The 12,973-nt window shown below is 48.8% G+C and overlaps 1 protein-coding gene across 2 annotated transcripts in view; it reads left to right on the forward strand.

Moving 5' to 3' along the window:
• LOC147029839 (protein HEG homolog 1-like) overlaps window positions 1-12,973 on the forward strand; it is a 72,009-nt gene that overhangs the window by 44,999 nt on the left and 14,037 nt on the right. For both annotated transcript variants that reach the window (XM_085873218.1, XM_085873217.1), the window contains exons 8-10: window positions 2,715-2,852; window positions 2,951-2,993; window positions 3,235-3,272. In XM_085873218.1, the coding sequence (XP_085729344.1) occupies window positions 2,715-2,852; window positions 2,951-2,993; window positions 3,235-3,272 (219 nt within the window). The remainder of the gene's footprint in view (window positions 1-2,714; window positions 2,853-2,950; window positions 2,994-3,234; window positions 3,273-12,973) is intronic.

The following is a 12,973-nucleotide window of genomic DNA, read 5'->3' on the forward strand; positions in this document are numbered from 1 at the left end:
CGGAGACGAGCGCCTGCCCGGACGTGTCCGGAGACGAACGCCTGCCCGGACGTGTCCGGAGACGAACGCCTGCCCGGACGTGTCCGGAGACGAACGCCTGCCCGGACGTGTCCGGAGACGAACGCCTGCCCGGACGTGTCCGGAGACGAACGCCTGCCCGGACGTGTCCGGAGACGAACGCCTGCCCGGACGTGTCCGGAGACGAACGCCTGCCCGGACGTGTCCGTAGACGAACGCCTGCCCGGACGTGTCCGGAGACGAACGCCTGCCCGGACGTGTCCGGAGACGAACGCCTGCCCGGACGTGTCCGGAGACGAACGCCTGCCCGGACGTGTCCGGAGACGAACGCCTGCCCGGACGTGTCCGGAGACGAACGCCTGCCCGGACGTGTCCGGAGACGAACGCCTGCCCGGACGTGTCCGGAGACGAACGCCTGCCCGGACGTGTCCGGAGACGAACGCCTGCCCGGACGTGTCCGGAGACGAACGCCTGCCCGGACGTGTCCGGAGACGAACGCCTGCCCGGACGTGTCCGGAGACGAACGCCCGCCCGGACGTGTCCGGAGACGAACGCCCGCCCGGACGTGTCCGGAGACGAACGCCCGCCCGGACGTGTCCGGAGACGAGCGTCTGCCCTTACGCGTCCCGCGACGAGCACCTGCCCTTACGCGTCCGGAGACGAGCGCCCGTCCGGACGAGTCCGGAGACGAGCGCCCGCCCGGACGTGTCCGGAGACGAACGCCTGCCCGGACGTGTCCGGAGACGAGCGCCTGCCCGGACGTGTCCGGAGACGAACGCCTGCCCGGACGTGTCCGGAGACGAACGCCTGCCCGGACGTGTCCGGAGACGAACGCCTGCCCGGACGTGTCCGGAGACGAACGCCTGCCCGGACGTGTCCGGAGACGAACGCCTGCCCGGACGTGTCCGGAGACGAACGCCTGCCCGGACGTGTCCGGAGACGAACGCCTGCCCGGACGTGTCCGGAGACGAACGCCTGCCCGGACGTGTCCGGAGACGAACGCCTGCCCGGACGTGTCCGGAGACGAACGCCTGCCCGGACGTGTCCGGAGACGAACGCCTGCCCGGACGTGTCCGGAGACGAACGCCTGCCCGGACGTGTCCGGAGACGAACGCCTGCCCGGACGTGTCCGGAGACGAACGCCTGCCCGGACGTGTCCGGAGACGAACGCCCGCCCGGACGTGTCCGGAGACGAACGCCCGCCCGGACGTGTCCGGAGACGAACGCCCGCCCGGACGTGTCCGGAGACGAGCGTCTGCCCTTACGCGTCCCGCGACGAGCACCTGCCCTTACGCGTCCGGAGACGAGCGCCCGTCCAGACGAGTCCGGAGACGAGCGCCTGCCCGGACGTGTCCGGAGACGAACGCCTGCCCGGACGTGTCCGGAGACGAGCGCCTGCCCGGACGTGTCCGGAGACGAACGCCTGCCCGGACGTGTCCGGAGACGAACGCCTGCCCGGACGTGTCCGGAGACGAACGCCTGCCCGGACGTGTCCGGAGACGAACGCCTGCCCGGACGTGTCCGGAGACGAACGCCTGCCCGGACGTGTCCGGAGACGAACGCCTGCCCGGACGTGTCCGGAGACGAACGCCTGCCCGGACGTGTCCGGAGACGAACGCCTGCCCGGACGTGTCCGGAGACGAACGCCTGCCCGGACGTGTCCGGAGACGAACGCCTGCCCGGACGTGTCCGGAGACGAACGCCTGCCCGGACGTGTCCGGAGACGAACGCCTGCCCGGACGTGTCCGGAGACGAACGCCTGCCCGGACGTGTCCGGAGACGAACGCCCGCCCGGACGTGTCCGGAGACGAACGCCCGCCCGGACGTGTCCGGAGACGAGCGTCTGCCCTTACGCGTCCCGCGACGAGCACCTGCCCTTACGCGTCCGGAGACGAGCGCCCGTCCAGACGAGTCCGGAGACGAGCGCCCGCCCGGACGTGTCCGGAGACGAACGCCTGCCCGGACGTGTCCGGAGACGAACGCCTGCCCGGACGTGTCCGGAGACGAACGCCCGCCCGGACGTGTCCGGAGACGAACGCCCGCCCGGACGTGTCCGGAGACGAGCGTCTGCCCTTACGCGTCCCGCGACGAGCACCTGCCCTTACGCGTCCGGAGACGAGCGCCCGTCCAGACGAGTCCGGAGACGAGCGCCTGCCCTTACGCGTCCGGAGACGAGCAGCCTCCCGGATGCGCCCGCAGAAAAACGCCCGCCAAGACAAGTCCAGAGACGAGTGCCCGCCCTTGCGTGTCCGTAGACGAGCACTCACCCGGACACATACATAGATGGAAACGCCTTATGAAGCGAGGTAGCCGAGGATCGCCTGATAAAGGATATAATTAAATAAGGCTGCTAATTACCTTCAAAAGGGGGGGGGGGTTAATTAGTCCAAACACCCAATTTTCACTTATGCACTTCCATGGAGTTCCCATCGTATGCATGCAAAGTTTCAGGCTGATAGGTTTCATAGTTTTGGAGTTATGGAGAAAATACACACACTGACACACACACACACACACTCACATGCACACTGACATTTATTAGTATAGATTAGTGTGAGAGTTTAAACTATGAAATATTTACCAAGATTGACTTTCACAGCAAATGATGAAAAAGTGAGTGATTTTTCAAGTAATGAAATGATGAAGGTTTGTTTGATATGCCTAATGATGAAATGTTCACATTATTTTGATTTTAGCAACACCATACGAAGACACGTGTAGTCTGCCAACATGCGACAAGAAAACTACAGATTGTTCATACAAAGATGGGATAGTCTCCTGTGACTGCAGTGATGGCTACGTCCCCAGTACATACAGCAATGTGAACTGTATAGGTAACAACCGCACCACGATACCACTTTTCTCACAAACCACGTCCTTATTTTCAATTCTAATGCAGTTATAATTCCTTTTCTACACTCTTCCCTTTCAGTTTGTGAGCCAGGTCAAAAAGCAGTGAACAAAAAATGTGAACCGTATGTATTCATTCTTCATTCTTCGTTGTGGGTCCTCGTATTATTTGCCCACGTATTTGTCTTTTGTGTTGCATTATGTTGGTAAATGCAGATTACATGGCAGGGCTATTCTGTGTGTTTGTGTCAGTGAACATGTTTGTGAAGTATGGACTAACACACAAGGCAAGTAGATAGATCCTGGTAGATAAAGAGGTAAAAACCATGTAGTATGTAAATATTAACGATTTTAACATGTCTGCAGGTGTCCATTTGGATACTCTGGGATAAACTGCAATGACGGTGAGTGTTCTTGATTTTCTTCACATTGGACTTTGTGGTGTGTTTCGTATTTGAGCGAAAGATCCTCCTCCTTCTTATACAGCACAATGCTGCAAGCAGCATCCTTGGCCGGGGGTGTGGCTGTGATGCTGATAAGCATTAGATGAGAAGATGAGCCACAGTTTGGGTGAAGGATGCTCACTTCTGAGCTGTTAAGCTTCTTGATTGAGTCAAAACCAAACAACCGAGTTGTCGTGGTGAAGCACAGACAATCGGGGTTCCATCATTGAGCATGTCATTCTTCGAAAGAGGAGTTGTGCCGTCTGTCTTGCTTGAAATGTAAAGTCAAAAACAGTGATTGTAATAATATCTTTGCAAAGGAAATTAATTTTGATCAACGTTTCGGTTCAATTGATATTTTCATTCACCCAGTAGACTGTGGTCATCTTCCCTTGCCAGGGCAAGATTAATCTTTTGTGAGCCTCGTGCCAAACAAATTTTTGGACCCTCATTTTTCTGTAGTTCTCCTCGTTTTTAGCTCACCTGGACTTTAGTCAGGTGAGCTGATGCGATCAAGCAGTGTCCATAGGTGAGTGAGTCAGGCAGTCTTCCTGTCCTACTTTTAAACTTCCTGTCCCAGTCGTACACCTGCTGCAGAGCTAAACATGCGTCACCATATCGCATTTTCATTCTGCGATGGATTTCAGTGGGATTCACACCCTCACGTCCCTAGAAATGGATGACAGAATGTTGCTCCTCCCTGGTGCATACTTCTAAGGGAGCCGCCATCTTGGAACTGCTCTAATGACGTCATACGCTCAATGTTGCCAGATCTAAAACAGGCAAAACATAACTCTTACCCAAAGATATAACATGTAGTCCACAACAACACGCATTACATTCTCGAATTTATATCACCATTTTAAGGTTACTTATTGACTGCCCCATATATATATATATATATATATATATATATATATATATATATATATATATATATATATATATATATATATTGTTGCGGACCTGGGCTCGGGGGCGAAGACCACGAGGGGTGAGCTACCTTGGGAGGTTCCCACAAGACTCTCCGGAATCGCACGCTGTTGCACACGAATAACTTTGTGATGCGGCGGGTCGCTAATCGACCGTGAACACCAATAACTCGACCACGTGACTGAGGGTCCTCCATCTAATAAATACCGTTTACATAAAGGTCACGTGATCTAATTACCAGGGGAAACACCCTCGGTATGCACTTGTTCAAACTGGATCACCTTACCAGCTCAAATGCCGGCGAGGAAACAGTGCGAGCCATAGGAAACAGTTGGGAGATAACGTCCCAGCTAAACGAGAGTGGACCAACGAAAGAAAACATGAAAACGAGCTGATAACATTTCTATACAAAACATTTATTTACATGAGAGTGAGGAAAAGTATGTGGCACACTGAATGGGGTTTATTTTTATGTGCAGCAGAAGATAGCAAGCAGTTTGTGGGGTGCAGCAAAAGACAAGCAATCTTACAAAAGCAGAAATAGAGCAGAGTTATCCCGTTATATCTTCTACAATCTTAATTTATGCTAGGACATGTGCCATCACACACACACACACACACACACACACACCCACACCCGAGGAAGATTAGATAGCCAGAGAGAAAGAAAGCAGGTGAGGATAAATTACCTCTTAATACATGGTGTGCTTGGCAGACCAACACAACCCAGAATGCTTGGGGAGAGGTAGGTGGGAGGAATACTGGTTGTGTCTAAGGTGTGGGAGTGGGAGGTGTGGTGTAGTGCAATGTGGGAGGTGCGGTGTCGTGCCAGATGAAAATGGGATTGCGAGTCAGTAATGATGTTCTTTGTGCGTCCAAAGAAGACGGGATAGAGGAGTGGATAAAGAGAGGAGAATAGATGCGTAAGGAGAAAGATCCCGAACCTTACTGTGTGAAGGTCTGTATGTATAGTGAGTACCTCCGTGGGATGCTCCGCCTGAGCATTACCACCTCGTGATATGGCGCGTTATCTCTTGTTTAATCACTTTTCTGGGGCTTGTGGCATCGTGCGCTCCACACTGGCCCATCTGGCTGCACGGGGGTGGCGGAACATCGACAACACCACAGGGAGTCTCAGCAGTCGCCCCGGATCAAGCTCTCAAATAAGAATAAGCGCGTTTTGGCAATCGCACACCAATAGCGAGACAGGGATCGAAGCGGAGGCGAGACAAGAGCCAGCGAATAGATTCTAACGGCTCCACGCTGCTCCTTTTTGAACCGCTGGCGAAGGGTGAGGTGATGACCGGAAAAGGACGCGCTGTGGCCCGAATCCTGCTCCTCTTTTGGGCCACAGTGGCCATATCCATACCCTGCCAGGCTCTGGGACTGGAAACCGTCGAGATTGCCTACCCACTTCGCGTCAGTGCTCCTGACTTAACATCAGGCATGTTAATGCATATATATATATATATATATATATATATATATATATATATATATATATATATATATATATATATATGTATATATACACACACATGGGCATTGATTTCTTTTGAAAAGTGGGGGGTGGGGGGGGGCATTGCATGTCCAGACCACGAAGCCCACTTTGTGCCGGCGTGGACACAGCAAGTCTACCCTTGCAAATGCTTGATTTTATATGCTCGTTGACATGCTGCCTTTTGATCACACAAATACCTTAAATTAATCTGACCATCTATCGACCATCTCTTTATCAAATGTAAGCAGACGGAGCAAAATTAATTAAACATCAATCATACACATTTCAAAGTTTCAAGTTTCATCAAAGAAATGTATATATATATATATATATATATATATATATATATATATATATATATATATATATATATATATATATATATATATATATATATATATATATTGAATTGTTTATCAAGCCTCCTCACGACCCTTGAACTGATTCACTAAACATAAACTGAAAACTAGACTGACATACAAATTGATATTACACGAGTGCGGTCAACTTTCCTTAAAACTTGCCAAAAATATGAACCCTCTTGTCTGCCGATCCAGTTAAAAACTTTGTAGCAATGTCTTGGGGGTCAAGTGCAGTTTGACGATCTCGGTGAACATGACAGATCATGAGATGGTTGAGGCGTTGTTGGGTCATTGTGGAACGTAACCAAGTCTTCATACGTCTGAGTGCGCTGAATTACCATTCAGCTTCGCATGAACTTGCTGGGGAAACCAATAGAAGCCTAAGCAAACATTCTACCTGTGGGAACATTCGACGGACTTCTGGCACCATGTCTACAAATATCTTATGGTAATCCTCAACGGATGAACCACTGAACTGGTTACGAAAGAAGCCGTCTTGCTCGAGGGAATCCGACAGTTTGGGATGTTTGCGGACTATTTGTGGTTTGAATGACCCAGACATGAGCATTTGACCCAAGTCCGTATACGCCATGAGGTCGGTTGATGTGAAGTACTCGTTCAAGTTCTCGGATGCGCTGTCGATAACTTTCAAAAATTCAACTCTGTATACCTCCTCTGCAGAATTGGCAGTTTATTCCTGCATGCCTCTATCAAGTCTCTTCGGAAGCTTGCGCTTACAAGGGAGGGTCACTGGATCTAGTTGGCACTGCTGGAGCTTCTGTTGTGCTGCTTCGAAAACCTCCTTAAACGTCTGGTCGTTACAGAGAGATTGGAGATTCTGTGCAGTTACCTTTGCAGCAGTAAGCATACCAGAGACGGTAACTTGTGAACCCTGAAGTGCCTTATTGAGGTATTCAAGGGACTGGAGAACGGGCAATGAAGCAAACAGACAGAGAACACACTTTCCTGATGAAAGACAGCTTCAAATACCGTTGGCTCGCGATGCCGTATTTGTACCAAAGTCATCACTTGCTTGTTGAAGGGCATCCAGCACCGCTTCATAGTTATCCAACATCGATTTCACGGCAGGAGAACGAGTTAACCAACGCGTCGGGCAAATTGGCCTCAGGCGTGTAGGGCAAGGAGTGTCAGCATCGTCAGCGTGGATATTCAAGTACAGATGCTTTTGAATTTTCCAGAGTTGTCGATGTTGCTGAGTACCTGGACATAATCAAGGGCGTCTCTTATGAACGGCGCAGTTTGTAGGGCTTTGGATTTAATGAGTTGGGTGACATGAGCTCCACAGTGAACATAATTGGCCAGCGGTTGGAGTTTTTTAAGCTGTGCTTCACAGCCCTTGTACTTTCCGGACATGTTGCTTGCCCCATCGTAAGTCTGCGCTCTAAGGTGTTCAATAGGGAGTTGACACCAAATTAGGACATCCTGAAGCATCTTACAAAGTGATACTCCTGTTGTTGACGATACTTGGTTGAGGCCGATGAGATCTTCTTGAACATCAAAGGAATCCGTCACATAGCGCACACACACCGACTCCTGCTCATTACCCTGAATATCTTGCGTTCCATCAGTTACGAGTCCGAACTGAGTGGACATTTCATTCACGTTACTGCAGATATTTCTGAGGATGGCATGACTCATCAACTGTAGAATTTTGTTCTGAATTTCTCCACTTGTGAACGTCGTCTTCCTTGACAGCCACGTCTTGAGGTTTACATCATCCTCGGCCCGCAACTGTAAGAGCATTTTGAAATTCCCTTCAGAGGCATCCTTCCCACAAATTGCAAAACCTTGTCGGGCTAAATATTGCAGTGAGGTGATAATCTTCAGAAGTGCTGACCGTGCAGATCTTTGCTCTTCTAGCAGTTTTCTGCTCAGCTGCACATGGACACCAGGTTGACTTCTGCAACATTTCAGATTTTCAGAGGCAAGCCTATGTGTGTTTGATCGTTCGTGTTGTCTGAATTTTTCTGTAGCCTTTTTCCAGTTCCGAAAGCCCTTTTGAGACAAATGCGTCTTCTGCACAGCGGGCAAGTTTGGTAAGTTTTTCACGAAAAGCATCCGTACAGGTGTGACAGAGTACACGGCCAATGCTCTGATCAAAATGAAGCCACGGAAAATCTTTGAACCACTGTTGTTGAAACTTCAACTTTCTGTTTGGCAATATTTGGACTGGGATACAACTGACATCATGAGGTTGAAAAGGCTGATCTGGGAAATTAGGCCAAATACTCACACATGCACCCTTTTCTGCTATCTTCTCCTTTGAATAGTCCACCTCTTTCTGGGAACTTGATTGCTCCAGGAGAGTGGTCGGGGATGTTCTACTTGATGCTGTCGCGAAAAACTTTCTGATATCCATATACTCTATGAAACGAGAAGGGAATTACATTTCAGTTGAATAAATTTTGACATGTGAATTATAAGGGTTATTTTGCATAACAGGGCATTTTTAAGGTCAACATACTTTTGGCTAGGTCACTATACCTCCAGGCACAATGTTGACATGTGATAAGCTTTGCATAGCACATGTATTACTAAAAGAGCGCCGATACGAGTTCAGTTCTTAATTTATCATCTGAGCTCCCAATTTAGCATTCCATTACTCGTTAGTTCCCGGCTATGCGCTTATTACTTTTATTACTTTTGGTTAGGGTCAGATACCCTGGTATTTTATTACCTGGGATTATTAATATTCATCATTTTATTTAATCTGCATTGAATTAATCAAGTTGAGTGAGATGATTATGATATTATTGGTTCATAGTTAGCGTCGTCGTTAAAGATTGTGTTCTTGATCTGCATCCCATCAAAAGGGTTCACCAACGGAATGAGCTAAAATCAGTTGTAATGTGAACATTTATGTAATTCTTTACCTCTCACAAACCACAAGACCAGGAGACGAGGGATTAAGATGTTGCCGTCCAGACGTGCACTCTCTTCTTTCCAATTTTTGTCCATAGTTTGTTGATTTGTAAAGACGTTCATCATTTCCACTAGTGCGTGCCTGTACGTGCAAAAAAAAAAAAACACAACTTTGAAACCGCGTGCCTTTGTTTAAGTATAGTGTATGACCGTACGTTTTGTTAAGTATAGTGCAATACAAGTTAGAAAGGTGAAATAAACCATTTTGGTCGCTAAAGGGGCCCAGAACCGTTGCGGGGTTGACATGGTGAAGAAGAATCTGACAATCCTCTTTATTTTATTTTCAACGCTGCATTTAAAATCTCTATTTTAATCATTCTAAATCACACAGTTTAATGAGACACCTTATTCTGTCGGTCTATCCTTCGTCTTTGTCCTCGTGCAAACGGAAAATTATTCGGATGATGGCGGAAGAGAAATTCCTTCCGGAACGTTATTTTTCCTAGTAAAAATTGCAAGCCGCGGCTAAGCTACAAAGCCTAAGCCTTTTTAAATCGGATTTTCGAGGTATTCTCATTACTCCCCTATAGATACTGTATAATCCGAGAACAGAATTCAAAAATAATTTTCCGTTCGTTTGTCTGAACCGCTTAGGTAAATTTTGCATATTTTTCAACAGCTACCTTTTAAGTTGAATGAAAAATAGATCTATAATTTATATAGATCTATAATAATATAAGTTATATAGAAAAATAGATCTATAATAATAAAATCTATAATTTAATCCTCATAAGTCTGACGACCGAATGATACCTCTTGTTTTGTAGGTCTATACCTCCCCTAAATCCAAGTACCGATTAAAAAAAATGATTTACATTAACCGCCGCAAAAGCGAGTGAATCAGTGCATTTTATTTTGTTTCCCAAGTATTCAAAGCTAATTTAGTCGCCAAAATACCCACTTTCCTTCGATTTTCACCTGGTTTTCAACGTTGGGATTTAGGCCACTGTTATCGACTGTGAAATATGAAAACAGAATTACAAAATATCTTTCTGTTCGTTCGTGCGAGCCGGTAGAGTGAAACCACGTCATCCTGCACAAGCTCCACCATCTCAATCAGCATACCAGACCGCGAAATCTTTTATTGGCTTATAACTCGACGGTGTAAAGTCACAAAAATTAAACACACACATCATCGTGCAGGTAATAATATCAGGCATCCGGCGATATAAGTTAGAAAGGTGAAAGAAACTATTTTGGTCGCTAAAGGGGCCTGAGCCATTGCGGCCTAACACTATCTGAGGCGTGGCGCTCCAGGCCATGAAGCCGCAATTTATTTAAACACTCAAAATGACGATACAAAGTCCGAAAACATCCCAACATACCTCAAAATGTCCAGGTCACGTTCCCTGTTAGTGGGTGAACAATCCAACGCTTGGCGAATTCTGCTTCGCAATGATAGGAAGAGCCGACATCGAAGGATCAAAAAGCGATGTCGCTATGGACGCTTGGCCGGTGGGAGACCATGGCTTGGGAAGCACGGATTCTCAATGTTGAATTGTTAACCTATCATCTTTAATAGAACTAGAACTCAAAGCCAATATATAACGCATGGAGTGTCGAGTTTGAATCCAAACTCCAGAAAGCCTGTGTAAATATTGTGAAAACTTGGATGTGTGATATACAGTGCTTTTCGTAAATCAGGGGAAACTTTTTCATTCGGGAAAATGTGATTTATTCAATGCTGATTATGGGACTATTTGAGTGAAATAAGTTACTCACAGGCTAAAATCCCCATAAAATGTACACCTGTTTGTGAGGTGAGCTTCAGGGAAATGTTGTACGAGCAATAGCAACAGTCACGACATTTGCCTGGGATTTACACAGGGCAGTTGCCTCATTGTATGGCATTGCTATATATTGTATGAGTATACAGTTGCAGTTGTATGAACATACAGTGAACATTGTATGAATATACGGTTGTGGGACTATACAGTATACAGTTTTATCATTGTATGACCAGTTACCTCATTGTATGACCAACTTGCATGGCCTGCAAACAAGAAGCACTTTCTGGGGTGCTTGTTAAGTGCTTGTTGAGTGCTTGTTAACAAGCTGTCATGCTCATCTCTCAAAACGTCTTAGCTGGTACACCACCGGTTTCCGATGGGGTCAAGGAACAGGTAGAGATGCAACATATTGTTGCGAATTCGCGCCCGCCGGCGTGCGATCGGCCACGTAACTCGAATCGCGACACGTCGCCCACCAGACGGACAATTCAGTCGTGACCCTCTCGGAACAACGCCGGGAGCTAGTCACGGGTGGGTCTTTCGACCTCACCACAATCGGCCAACCACGTAGGATAGGGTTGTTGGCCAAACTCGACCTACCTAAGTACCTACGCGGATGGTTAATTGGGCGATCGTACATCGCCGCAGGTCGACTTCGGACATGAACCGCTGAAGCGGTTCGTTCCGTACTGCAGAGATAACTGAGCGGAGTTATCGTCGACTTCAACGGTTCAGATTAGTTACCAGGAACTTACACCCACTACCAATCTCTTACGCGATGCAGGATGAAGAATCAACAAAAGGATGGAGACGAAGCAAAGTGGGAACAATTGAACAAGCACATTTATTTCACACACGCAGACAGCACAGAAGGCACGTATTCAGTCACAGTAACAATAATAAAAGGCACGTATTCAAGCACAGAAAGAAACGGTAAAAGAAAGATACTACTGACTAAGACCGACACACGGCAACACTTACACAGTTTTACTTAACAGACGGCACCACCACAAGCATTTACACAAAAAGCAAAGGAAAAAGAAAGCCACCCTCATAGGCGAGGAGGCAGACAGGTCCGTAGACCAAATGTACGTGGATCCTGGAGGATCGGCCAGGTCCACGAGACCGGGGAGGTCTTACTCGCATCCTTGTGACGCGATGGCGGGCAAGCCGCAATGTTCGCGCCACTGCGCCCCGACTCTGTGCCCTGGCGTGGTCGGCGAGTCCTCTCCGGCGTGCTCCGCACGAGCGGTCTTGTTGGCACCACGTTTAGGGTGGGGGAGGAACGGGGGCCCCCTCGACACTATCTCAGCGCGAATGGGGGGGGGGGGAAACCGCTGATGCTCAGGGAGAGGGGTATGGCTGGCTGGCCTGGATCCCGCGACGAGTCGAGCGACCCCCACACCGCAACCTCGTCGCCGTCCACCGTCTTCCCTGCAACTCCTCCGCAACTTCTCTCCAACTCTTCCTGAACTCCTCCCAGCTCAACTCACCCTCTTCCACTCACCCTGCACGAGTCGCCTTGCGCTCGTATCTTTATAGGTCTCAGGAGGAGCCGATATGCAAATAGGCGGGGCCACGCCACCCTCTGTTCAGCCATTGGTCGGGCAAAAAGGGGCGTGAACCTCCCTTGATCCACATATTTGCATAAACGGACTTCACATACACGCGCTTGGAGGCGGGGCCAAGCCGCCTCGCGCTCGCCCATTGGATGGAGGGGAAGTGGGCGTGAATCATTTTGGATCCGAATTTCTCCCTAGGAAAGGCCGCCATTCGCGCTCGCGGCTCGGTGCGTTTGGCACCAATCGCCGGACGGGCCCTAGACAGCCCGACGTTCAGTGTTCACAGGTGGTGCGGTTGTTGGTTGTGAAGGAGAAAGGCAAAGGTGGTGGAGGGTTTTCTATGGTGGTTTGATGGTTATGGTGTCGTTTGGGAATGGCGGTGAAGCGATGTTTTCGGGATGGAGTTGTGAAGGTAAAGGTCGTGGCTGTTTGCGTTGTTGGCGGCTTAATGGTCGAAAATAACAATAGAGAAAGAAAAAATGGCTAACTCAAAGCGTCGCAGCCCGGATGAATCACACATATTCCCTCTATACAACGGGTTTGGGCTAACTACACATGGACTTATCGAGATATCTCACCTGAGGACTCTTTATGGTGTAATGCGAATTTCCACAACCGTAACAATATTTTG

This window comes from Eptatretus burgeri, chromosome 3 (assembly GCF_056783735.1).
Source record: "Eptatretus burgeri isolate ZD-2024b chromosome 3, Ebu_testis_v1, whole genome shotgun sequence".
Classification (NCBI taxonomy): Eukaryota; Metazoa; Chordata; class Myxini; order Myxiniformes; family Myxinidae; genus Eptatretus; species Eptatretus burgeri.